At 33.4% G+C, this 11,698-nt stretch overlaps 2 protein-coding genes across 5 annotated transcripts; both read left to right on the forward strand.

Annotated features, from left to right (window-relative positions):
* Positions 1-395: 395 nt before the first annotated feature.
* On the forward strand, positions 396-4,902 carry LOC100804683 (dual specificity protein phosphatase 12). Its single transcript, XM_003554071.5, has 6 exons — positions 396-935; positions 1,038-1,090; positions 2,234-2,298; positions 2,417-2,495; positions 3,441-3,746; positions 4,216-4,902. The coding sequence occupies exons 1-6, from the start codon at positions 529-531 to the stop codon at positions 4,368-4,370; spliced, it is 1,065 nt and encodes a 354-aa protein (XP_003554119.1). The 5' UTR covers positions 396-528; the 3' UTR covers positions 4,371-4,902.
* Positions 4,903-6,721: 1,819 nt separating this feature from the next.
* Positions 6,722-11,401, forward strand: LOC100813416 (protein ARV 2). Of its 4 annotated transcripts, none has more exons than XM_003553334.5 (10): positions 6,722-6,880; positions 7,707-7,869; positions 7,980-8,027; positions 8,118-8,207; positions 8,892-8,937; positions 9,064-9,146; positions 9,244-9,338; positions 10,279-10,345; positions 10,482-10,557; positions 11,153-11,401. In XM_003553334.5, the coding sequence occupies exons 2-10, from the start codon at positions 7,783-7,785 to the stop codon at positions 11,302-11,304; spliced, it is 744 nt and encodes a 247-aa protein (XP_003553382.1). In that variant the 5' UTR covers positions 6,722-6,880; positions 7,707-7,782; the 3' UTR covers positions 11,305-11,401. The 4 variants fall into 4 exon arrangements, with proteins under 4 accessions (XP_003553382.1, XP_014627621.1, XP_014627620.1 ...); XM_014772134.3 differs by having other exon boundaries at positions 6,730-6,880; positions 7,794-7,869; XM_006604258.4 differs by having other exon boundaries at positions 6,732-6,880; positions 7,685-7,869.
* The last annotated feature ends 297 nt before the right edge of the window (positions 11,402-11,698 follow it).

The following is an 11,698-nucleotide window of genomic DNA, read 5'->3' on the forward strand; positions in this document are numbered from 1 at the left end:
ACCATTAATATTATAAAAAATATGAGTAGAAAAAAATAATTAATATTATATTAAAAAACTAACTTAACTATTATTTTTAGATAATTTTTTTCTTGTTACACAACAATAAGACGAATCGAATATTTTTCTAATTAATTATATATGATGGTCCCTTTGTTACAACATGATCCTTTTAATTAATTTTCATTTTTTTAAAAATACTTTAGTTAGTGACATTAAATATATGAATAATTTATATTATATTTTTATCATAATTTTTAATATAACTAAATTTAATTATTTTTCTTATAAAATAATTAGTTATCATGCAAAAATTGACTAAAATAACCCGGAAATTAATAAAGACACGCGGGTCCCAACAAGCCGTCACTACTTATATATTTCAACCTTTCTACTCGTCTTCCTTCGATTCCCTAATTTCCAACTTCTCTTTCGTTTCTCATCATCAGAGACTTACACTCCAATTTCCAAACCGAATCGAATTTGAATTTCGATTTGAATTTGAATTTCATTTTCAACTTCCCTGTGATGCCTTACACGGTCCGCGAGAACCTTTCGATCGGGAACATCGGCGACGCGGCGGAGATTCTCGAAAACGGCGCCGTCCAGAGCGTGACACACATCCTCTCCGTCCTCAGCTCCGCCTCCATCTCCTTCTTCTCCGAATGGAAAACCACTCTCTCCATCCCCGCCAAGGAGATCACCAAAGTCCACGCGGCGGACGCCGCCGCCAAATCGGCGCTCCCGCCGGAGAAGCTCCTCTACTCTCTCGAGTACGCCGGCCGCGACCTCAAGCTCGTGCGCATGGCCGTGCCTCTCAGAGACACCGAGAAGGAGGACCTGCTCGATTACTTGGAAGCCTGCATCGATTTCATTGATCGCGGTCGGAAGGAAGGTTCCGTTCTCGTTCACTGTTTTGCCGGAGTTTCCAGAAGGTTCTATTTGAAATTGAGTTGGATATTTTTATTTTATTTTATTGTTGTTGTTGTTGCTGTTTTTTTTCCGAGTGTTGAGGGTTTTGCGTGTGTTTGATGCAGTGCGGCGGTTATTACGGCGTATTTGATGAGAACCGAACGTCTATCTGTAGAAGGTGTGACTACTTTTTTAGAGTGTGTTCTGAGACTTGTTCAATAAAAAGCTTGTTTATAAGCTTTACCTTGAAGCTGAGTGAAATAAGCTCGAAAAAAAGCTTATTGTGATAAGCTTTGAGCTAGGGCTGTGCCAAAATTGATTTTTTTTTTAAATCCGAACTGATCCATTTTCGATCCACTTTATAAAAGTAGTTCGGTTCCGAACTGCTTTTGTATAGTGGATTGATTTAGATTTTTTTTAAAAGTTCGGTTCTTTTGGGTGTGGTTCGGTTCAATTCAGTTATCCATATATGGATAAGTTTTTCTAAAGAACTGAACGAACTGAATTTCTTTTTAAAAATGGTTTGATTAACCGAACCGTTTTCATAAAGTGGTTCGGTTCAGTTTTTTCTTCAAAACAGTTTGGTTTTTCCAAAGTGGTTCGATTCAGTTTTAGATTGGTTTGGTTAGATTTTTTTTGCACACCCTTGTTTGATAAGTCACTCTTGGAGCTTATAACCTACTTTGACTAGCTTATAAGCTAGTTTGATCATATCGGCAAGCTTATAAGTTTTCATCCCTATACCTGTGTAGTTTATTAAAAGTCATTTCATCCCTTTACTTGCACAATCTTTATTTTCAGTTCTTATGCCTAGAAACTACTTCTTTTAGCCCTTACACACATACTTTTGAACTCGATTTAGTCGCTAAACATGCACTTTTTAATTTTTTTTAGTCCCTATAATTTTGGATGGTGGGACTAAAATGGATTAAAAAGAGTATTTGTAGGGACTGATAGAGTAATTTAAGTGTAGGACTAAAACTTAAAATTTGTAAAGATATAAGAACCAAATGAGTAATTAAACCTTATTAAAATAAGTTGAAAAGAATTTCTTGAAAATTTTCTGTATAAGCTATTTTAAGTACTACTACGTGGTTTTACGTCCGCAAACTGAGATGTACTACCAGATTGTCTCAATGGTGCTTAGCATATTTACATCATTATTTCAGTGTCGGTGTTAAATGTTGATATGCGTATCTTTTTTCAAAATGGACTTAGTAGCTTTTGTTTTATTTTTAGAAGTGAAGTAAATTGAATTATCTATATCTGGAACTAATATGTTTCCGTTTTTTTTTTTTTTATGTATTTTCCTGTACTGCAGATGCCCTTGAATCGTTGAGGCAGAGCTGTGAATTTGTTTGTCCCAATGATGGTTTTTTAGAGCAGGTGTGTTGTGGAAGGTCTCTTTGTATTGTGGTGCAGATATCTTTTTTAACTTTTTTTTTTAAATTTTTAATTACCAATCAGAATTATGACATTGTTTTTTTTTTCTCTCCAATCTTAGTTGAAAATGTTCGAGGGGATGGGTTTTAAGGTTGATCACTCCAGCCCTATATACAAGCGCTTTCGTCTAAAATTACTATGTATGGCTTCATCCCACAGGCTTTTTTGTTGTAGAGGACTTGTGGTACATCTTATCATTCTTCTTAGTTTCATGGTGCTATGGCACATAATTGAGAGACAGTAATGATTTGTTATAACACTACCGATGTGAGAAAATATAGGTGGGTCTAAATTATTTTGGGGTGTATGATATACCCCTCTTACTTTGTCGCATGTCATCACTGGAATATTGTTATCTTTATTTTTCATATGTTAACTTTATGTCTCTTTTTGGAGCTTATGCGGAATATTGAAGACAAGGTCAAATATCTTGTTTATTTACATGGCATACTTGTGTTGTGAGTGATTGCTGCCAGATTATTTAACCAATCAATTTGTTTTCTCGGGCCACGGCTGGCTTAGTGGCTTTATGTTATTTTTCCAACTTAGACTTTTGTCTGTAAAACAATTTCCATTCTTTAAAAACTACCTCCACCTTAAATTAGTTGGTTGTCATTTGGCAGTATTAATCACTTTGAAGAAGTGAAAAATTTTGGTTATCGTTTCTCACGATGATATGTAATTAATTTAGTACCCATCTATCACTTTACCATGTTCTCTCTATTTATAGAGGTGCCATGCGTCCATGCGTACCATGCCCATTATAAATTTTTAGAAAATAGGAATCATGGGTTAGATGTCAGAGTTGCTTCCCCTCCCCCAAATTCTATACCGAAACAACTTTTGACCAAGAAAATTAAGTGCTTATTCTCATTGTTTCTTTATCTCTCTGTATTTTCATGTATCAAGCTTCTTACCTAGGTAGTTGTTTCTGATTTTCAACTTAACTTTTTCCTACTAGCTGCTGTTCTGGTATTATGCTTATGCTTATTTTTTGCTCATGTCAATCTTTTTGTGAGCATAATTATGAGCATTGAAAATGAGATAATTATGTCATCTGAGGAAAGAAATGTCTCTTTTTTCAGATGAGAATCATTTCTCAGGGTTGAGGATAGACAGTTCTAAACTTGGTGCAGATCCTGGTATGCCTGTTGAAGTTTCTTCAGAGGCAGAAGAAACTACTAAAGTAGGAAATAATCGTAGGCCTACATATCGCTGTAAGAAGTGTCGACGACTTGTTGCATTGCAAGAACATGTCATAGACCATGTTCCTGGTGAGGGTGAGAGAGCCTTTGAGTTCCACAAACGGAGAGGTGGCAACCCTTTCAACAAATCTGATGAATTTGAGTGTTCATCCATATTTATTGAGCCTCTACGGTGGATGAAAGCTGGTAAGAAAACATTCAACTACAATATTATAATGTCTCTAATTTTCCAACGAACTGTGAATTTATGCTTCACTTTTTGTGCAGAATGTTCCTATAATTTTGTACAAGAGATCAAGAATGGTCTTCTATAATATTTTGAAATTTGAAGTGTGTTACCACTTTTTTATTGCCTCTTTTGGAACATTTACTGAATTGTTTTTTCTTGACTGCTCCCTACATTTCAGTTTGTCTGATGTTTAAAGTAATGTACACATATTTTTAAAAAAATTCAATTGCATCAATTATTATGACAAAAAAATCCTCTTTGATTAAAATACTTTTATTAAACCAGCTAGAATGTGGGGGAGTACATTTGAGTAGAATGGTCACACACACACACACGCATTCATGCACGCAAGGTTGTTTGGTGATATCTCTTGTAAATATGCATAGGAATGACAGTTTTTTTTTACTGATATCTCTTGTAACTCAGTTGAGGAAGGTGCAATGGAGGGAAAACTGTCCTGTGCACATTGTGATGCCCGTTTGGGATACTTCAATTGGTCAGGCATACAATGCAGCTGTGGAAGCTGGATCACTCCAGCTTTTCAACTCCACAAAGGCCGGATAGACATAAGCCCCATGTAATCATTTTTGCGTCATTTTATGCATAAGGGATGCCTCCTATATTTTTGTCATTGTTCTAGGACTTGTATTCTGCCCGAATTCTCCAAGCTGGTCCACTGCCAACAATGAAATTGTGTAAGGAAGGATTGGAGTCTTGCTCTTTGGACATGCTCAACTTTTCCAAGCTGAACTAATGCAGTTATATGGAAGGGAGGACTATTATAGTTTTACAATTTTTGTGCATCTTCCAGAATGACTTTTTCGAGCTATGATTGGAGATTATTACTGGTTTCTAGTAAATGGTGAGGCATGAGTTGGGATTCCAATATTAGGGCTTGTTCCCTCGATGATTTTACCGTAAGCAAGGATAATGCTTTTTTCTACAAAAGAAAATGAGTGTTCTCCATTGTACGTTTTTCTATTATTTTCAATATACAAATTTTTTTCTTCGCTGTGAAGAAATTGGTTACAAGTTGAAACAGACACAAGAATATAAATCCAATGTGGATGAATACATCCACTTGACCTGAATGAAGATATATTTCTTGCCTCATTCCCATGTTCCTTCTCTTCCTTTCATTTTTTTGGTCATTTCCCATTAGGCCATTAGATCAGAATTTGATTGCTGCTCTAAGTTAGGTCACAGTTGATTGTTGAACGTGTCGTTAGACGTTATCAGGTCTCTTGCAATATTGTACCAATCTACTAAACGCTGGTTTAAAATGCAATATAATAGATTTTTTTGTCAAATTTTTATGAAGGTTAGAGTTTGAAATATATTATTAAAATTATAAACTCTTTTGACTAACTAATAAGCTACTTCAAACAAAACAATTAGTTGAACCAACCTTAACATTATTAGCATGTAGCTGGTTCTTTCAAGTGAGTGTTTGAATTTATTTAAAAGTTACTTATAGATTTAAAATTGATTAAGTTGAAATAATTTTAGTTAGTTTTTTTTTTGTGTTAGATTGAAACTCTTATATTGAATTCTAGGTAGTAATTTGCTTTTTTAAAAAAAAAAAACATAAACCACTTCATTTTAAAATTAAATTTTAATTAAGATTAATTTAATTCAAAATCAATTTTAATCCATCAAAACAATAAATATTTTTCTTTTTAAAAAATGCATTGTTAGAATAAATTATATCTATTCTAGTGATTTTTGCACCTAAGGATGTGAAAATCACAATAAATTATTTTTATTACATGATGTTTGATGACATGTCCATTACCGTTAGACATGAAAAAAGAGCAGTTTTTGTGTGTTTTGATGCCCTTGACATGAAAAAAGAGGTTAAAAAAAAGAAATGCAAGCGTTGGTTATGAAAATGCAAACATGTGACACGAAGTATCATATTCACTAACGTGTGATTAAACATGCTAATATTGTAACACCCACAGTACTTGATGCATATTGTGTATTTATACCAAACATAAAGGAATTAAAAATTTGTAAATCAGGTGATCACAACACATTTTATAAGATTATGACAATATAATTAACTAATTCAAGTAAGAAGTTTGATGTTAATTTTTGGTTTAATTAGTCATTTGGTCCACATAGTTTTCAAACTTATCCAATTTAGTTCCTATAGTTAATAAGTGATTTTTTTAATCCATGTATTTTACCTTTTAATTTCAATAGGTCCCTACCGTTAAAATTGTTTAATACCGTTAGAAAATTTGTCAAAGTCCACTCAGAACTCTCACTTCAGGTGTGTTTTCACATCGCACCTGGTACCGCACCTCGCAGCTCACACCGCACCTCGCACCGCACCTTGCACCACACGACACCTCGCACCGCACATGTGCAAAATCTGTCCCAAATTCCTTTCAGTTCATGACATAAACAACCTTAACCTCCTTCCACACTCGCAATAAATCAACCTTGATGAGCTCTGGGTTTTGTAATAAATCAACCTTAACCTTAACCTGCCTTCATTCTCTCTTAAAGAAGAACACTAGTTTTCAGTTGGTTGCAACAATGGACAACATGGATCAACGCTTGGTTGAAGCAAATCACAATTAGTTTTGAGTGATTGAGATTGACATGAATTGAAAATGGAGAGGGAGTTTTAACTGTAGGAATTTATTGGAAATTAAAAGGTAAACTACAGGAACTAAAAAAAAAGTTACGGACTAAATTGGATAAGTTTGGAAACTATAGGGACCAAATGGGTAATTAAACCTTAATTTTTTTAGTTATTCTATTATTAATATTTTAATTTTACAGTGATGATTATATATTAAAAAAATTATTTCGGCTGTGATTTTATATATATATATTAAAAAAAAGCAAAAGGAGGGACAGAGAAGCCATTTTTTTTAAAAAAAGGAGATGTTATATTTCAAATAAAAAGCCCAAACCAAGCCCAATTCAAGTTTCAGGACCAAGCAAGACACCCTGCGAATTCTGAAAGGATTTTCGAGTTCAGAGTTCAGAACTCAGAAGTTGGGTTTTTCTTCCGCTTCGCTATCTATGACACAATTTGAATTCATTGCTTCTCATATGATTGTGTTTATTTGAGGTAAACTTGCACTCTGCTGATTCATTCATTTTCTTTCAGTGTTTGTAATGTCGTAGGTAGTAAAATTCAATAATATTACCTTCATTTCTAGATCATACAATTTGCTTGCAATTTCTCTTCAATTTAGGTTTTTTTTTTTTTTTTTTTTTTTTTATAGTTTTTCAAATTCCTCGTATTTTTGAAACAGAAACACGAATTTGTATACATTGTTGGTCTTATTCGGAATTGTAACCTACTGTTGATTAACATTCCGGCATGATGAAATTCTGTGCGGTTAAGCTTACCTTCACACGAAATTCGCTTGACATCTTAATTTCATACTACAGTATGCATTGAATTTGGATTCGACATTCTGTTCAAATCCGTGGTTATGTGTGTTTGATCATCTCTGTTACTGCTGGAGTTATTTTGTGTTTTATAAAAGCTCGTGTCTGTTATGTGAACAAAAGGGGGATTAGGTTGTTTTTCTGTTTAGTGTTTAGTGTTTAGTGGTTGAGATTTTGCACTTCATGAGTTCTCTTTTGTTGGGTTATTCATAGATAAGGAACCTGAGTTTGTTTCTTTACTTAGGGGCTGAGTAAATCGTGATGATGCATGTAGTATGAATTTGTTATCATAGTGGAGACTTTTCAATTGTATTGGTGTACTTGACCTTGTGCATGCATTTTTGTTTCACTGTTCTGAGAGTTAATTTGCAACTTAATTAACCTTTCTTGAAAGAAAAATGCATCACCCTAACTTTTAAATTTTAATACATACCCATCTTAATTTTCTTGTCTCCTTGTCGGGGGTTTCACATCTGAGGTGCCTTCGTCTCTGTTTATAGAAGTTAGGCGTTTCCTGGATGCTGGCAGTTATGAAGGAGCTATTTTGATTGAATCTGAATTATAAATTCATCACCAATGGGTTACAGATGCATTCAGTGTGGGTGTCCTGTCAAAACACTTTACGTGCAGTATTCTCCAGGCAACATTCGCTTGATGAAATGTGTAGGTCTTTTTTTATATTTTAAAAAAATATGATATTCAAGATTGTTCATTTTATTTTGTTTTGCATTTCCCAGTTCATGAACTGATTTTGAGATCCTTTTGTGTCATAGGAGAATTGCAAGGCTGTGGCAGACGAATACATTGAATGTGAAATCATGGTGCCTAGTACTCCCTTATGCCACTGGTTTATAAGTTGAAACCTCTTAGTTTTTGTTTTGAGATTACCCTGTTTCCCCTTCCCTTTGCAGATTCTTGCGATAGATTTGATACTTCACAAGCCCAAGGCCTATAGACATCTCCTTCACAATGTCATCAATCAAGAAACAATGAAGTTCCAGGTATGGTTAAGCTCCTCCATTATTCCTCCTGCACTACCTTCCTGTATAATTACATCATTGTGGGTGTTGTTGTTTTTATGTATCATTAATGAACACTAAATTGTTTTTTACAGTTATGAGTATTGCAATTATGACTTTCCTTTAAAAAAAATGGCAATCTCATTATTTCAGTTAGCTTCATTGCTGACATTAGTATTTTATTAAATGATGCAGTTGTAATTTTATTGTTTGATAATACTAACAAACATGAAGCATTTTGAGTTTTGGACTGGATAATTAGAATCTCCAACAGGATTTACCTTGTTACTTTTGGGGATTCTTAAATTTTATATGAAAAATATCTCACCAATAGATTTTTGGATATTTAATAAACAAATTGATATATTTCAGTTGCTACTTGCATTTTGGCCCTATCAATGCATGTGAGATGTTTGTTTTGGTTTTATAATCAGGTAAAATTTACTTGAATAATATGCATGGATCTATGTGAGAGTGCATTTTCTAAATGAGTATTCACAGAATAATGATTTTAATAACTCATGCTGATAAAATTCGTTTTAACATATGGCATGTAATGCTCAGAATAATGAGATTCTTATCTTCAATTTTTTACTTGTACTCCATACTCGATCATTTTTACCTTTTCCAACACTAACAAGCAGATACTTGTTCATAACTTTGCAGGGACTACTCTGGAAATTGGCTGTCATTTTCCTTTTTTTTGAATATTGTATGCATTCTTTTGTAGATATTATTCTTTTTTAATGCTTTAGGAGCATAAAGTCTTCAATTCTAGCTTTTGGTTTACTTTTACGAAATCATATATCACATATGAGGACTTTACCATTTGTTGAAGACAGATGTTTGATCTTGGAAAGCAGCAAGGGAAAATTGGATTCATCAATGAGTGTCTCTCCATCAGTATCAATATGCTGGAAGGTTCAGATATCTATATTAAAATCACCCTCTTTCTCAAATTACTTGGTCTAGATTTTTTTGCCAAGTATGATGAATGTTTTATGGCTTTCATTGGCAGGTGCTGATGGATGTTTTATTTGGGAACTTGATGTTTCTTTTAACTTTCTTCTTTATGGTTATGATGCTTTTCCATGTATCAATCACCATCACCAGGTATAAATTTTTATTTATTTGTCATACTTGTAATGAATAAAGGACAATTAGTAAACACACTTTCCATTTAATTAAACCGAAAAAAGTAAAATCTATTTGTTATTTTAGCAATTGGAAGAAACATTGAGTACCAAAATTTTCCATTAGGAATTTCATGAATCTATCACAATTTTGAATTAAAGAATTTTTTTTTTGGGTGTGTGTGTTTCTAATAGAATATGAGAGATAGATTGAGAGTGAGGAAGATATTATTATCAAAACCCAGTATAGAAAGGTTACATGCTCAGATTATATAGAGCCCAACTAACATAACTGTTCTAACTTTGTAACTAACTAACTACTGTAGTTAGTTAGTTACAACAGCTGTCTACAGCTGTACTGACAGCTGTCAGTAATTACACCAAGAAAAGAAAATAACCCATCAGAGTAGGTATAGTCTAATAGTTTGTATTCAGATATGATGAGGAGAATTGCTTCTAGAGTCTTGTCTATTATGAGTATGAGTTTAGAGACATTGTTGCTTTGTGAATATTTAATGATTCTGAGAGAGATTTAGAAGTAGTTTGGTAAAAAGAAGAAACTGGTTGCATTAATAACAAGAGTACAAATGTAGCTTATATAGCCACTCAAATGGTTCCAACTGAAATAACTTCCTAAGCTCAGGACTGCTGCCACTGGACTGCTGTAAAACTGACTTGTAATAGATTAAGACAGGCTGATATGCTTAATGTTATGATATCAAGTATTATTTTTTTAACTTTGTAATTAATGGGATGGGAAAAGATGATGCATGATAGAATATGGGACAATTTTTTCTCATTTTAATTTTATGGAAGCATTTTTTAGGGGTTTCTTCATTATTTTTATATATTTCTACCACATCAGTTTGGTGTTTTTGGACCATGATGATCACTTCAGCTTAAATTATTCGTCTATGCAGGTGCATTGACCTTTTGCTTGCACTCATGATTTCAAGTTACTTCAAGATTTTTTTTATTGCCATGATGGTAATATTTACAATGAAGAAATCTAAGTTGGTTCTTTTAGTTTTACTGTTGATCACGTCCGGTGCCTGTCTTAATGTCTGTGATGTTAAATCCAATACATATCTATAACTTTATAAAGTATGTGTCCTTACAATAGGTCTGGGAGTTTCCATCTTCTGTGATCTTCATCATTGAATTGTTTTGTTTATCATCTAATGCTGCAACATTGAAAGGTTAGTAATCATGTTGCCGAATCCTTGGAGAAATCTTTTATTATACTCATTTAAAATGTGCAAGCATTGGACAACTGTTTGATGGCTCATCATAATTTGGCATTAGCAGTTAACAGATTCATAGGAAATTCAGCAACATATGTGGTATCCTTCAATTTTATATATTCCATCCCAAATTTTTATAAGCCATTTTTATGCTTAGGTTCTTTCACACATATGGTAGTGGGTGTACTTATGTTTTAGTTTGAATAGCCAGTGGTAGTAATGAAATTAACGTGTGTCTCGTACAAGAATTAAGTCAGTGAATGGAATAAAGATAAAATGAAAGTATTATTTTGGTTGTTTCACTGAAAATGGGTTTTTGATTATATCATCCAGAATGTCAATCCAACTATTATTCCAATCAATTGACTGCATGTGGTAGTATTAATGTCAATCCAACTATTATTCCACATGATCAAAACTGCATTTTCTTTTCTGTATTTGTGATTATTTTGGAAAATTGACTCTAGTATTGCTGCTTGTATTTTAAATATGATCATAATGCTTCTTGTTGAGCAATGAGCACTGATGAACGTTTTTTTTTGTCAACTAGTGATGACTGATTCAACTATGAGTCGTTGTGTTTGGACCTGCTTCAGTGCATATGCTATAAAATTTATTATCACTTGGATACTGGAGCTATTGCCGGGGCAATTAATGCAAGGCTGGAGTCAAATGCCATTCACATTCTATAAACCAGCATGATTTAGTTTTGCATTCTTATGCTAATGTATTAGTAGCCGAATTTCTTGGCAAGTGTTTCTGAGCTGTATATATATCCTTGACACTTTTTTTTCTTAAATTTAATTTGAAGCTCAAACATTTCCTAGGGTTCTCCAGAACGTTATTATGATGCTTCTTAAATTTAGTCATTTGCACTGCCTAATGATCGTTCATTTTGCTGCCATTTTGTATACAAAGGGGGTACATTTAGCCTGATCAAACACAGTATTTTACTTTTTATGCGAATAATCGTAAACGGGGTGCAAAATATCATCCAAATTTCCATCAACTTCGTCTGATGACTTGATAACTCGGCCAGGTGCTTCTTTGTTTTTAAGCGTACCTTATCTTATATATTTTTTACTGCAAAAGACTC

Source organism: Glycine max, chromosome 19, assembly GCF_000004515.6.
Source record: "Glycine max cultivar Williams 82 chromosome 19, Glycine_max_v4.0, whole genome shotgun sequence".
Taxonomy (NCBI): Eukaryota; Viridiplantae; Streptophyta; class Magnoliopsida; order Fabales; family Fabaceae; genus Glycine; species Glycine max.

Bases quoted from the DNA above. Each gene is read 5' to 3' on its own strand.
- LOC100813416 (XM_003553334.5), top strand. From the start codon at position 7,783: ATGGGTTACAGATGCATTCAGTGTGGGTGTCCTGTCAAAACACTTTAC. The intron at 9,147-9,243 runs GTTCAGATATCT...TTTCATTGGCAG, and splicing joins CAGTATCAATATGCTGGAAG to GTGCTGATGGATGTTTTATT. The intron at 10,346-10,481 runs GTAATATTTACA...TCCTTACAATAG, and splicing joins TTTTTTTTATTGCCATGATG to GTCTGGGAGTTTCCATCTTC.
- LOC100804683 (XM_003554071.5), top strand. From the start codon at position 529: ATGCCTTACACGGTCCGCGAGAACCTTTCGATCGGGAACATCGGCGAC. The intron at 2,299-2,416 runs GTGTGTTGTGGA...CTCCAATCTTAG, and splicing joins ATGATGGTTTTTTAGAGCAG to TTGAAAATGTTCGAGGGGAT. The intron at 2,496-3,440 runs GTATGGCTTCAT...CTCTTTTTTCAG, and splicing joins CTTTCGTCTAAAATTACTAT to ATGAGAATCATTTCTCAGGG.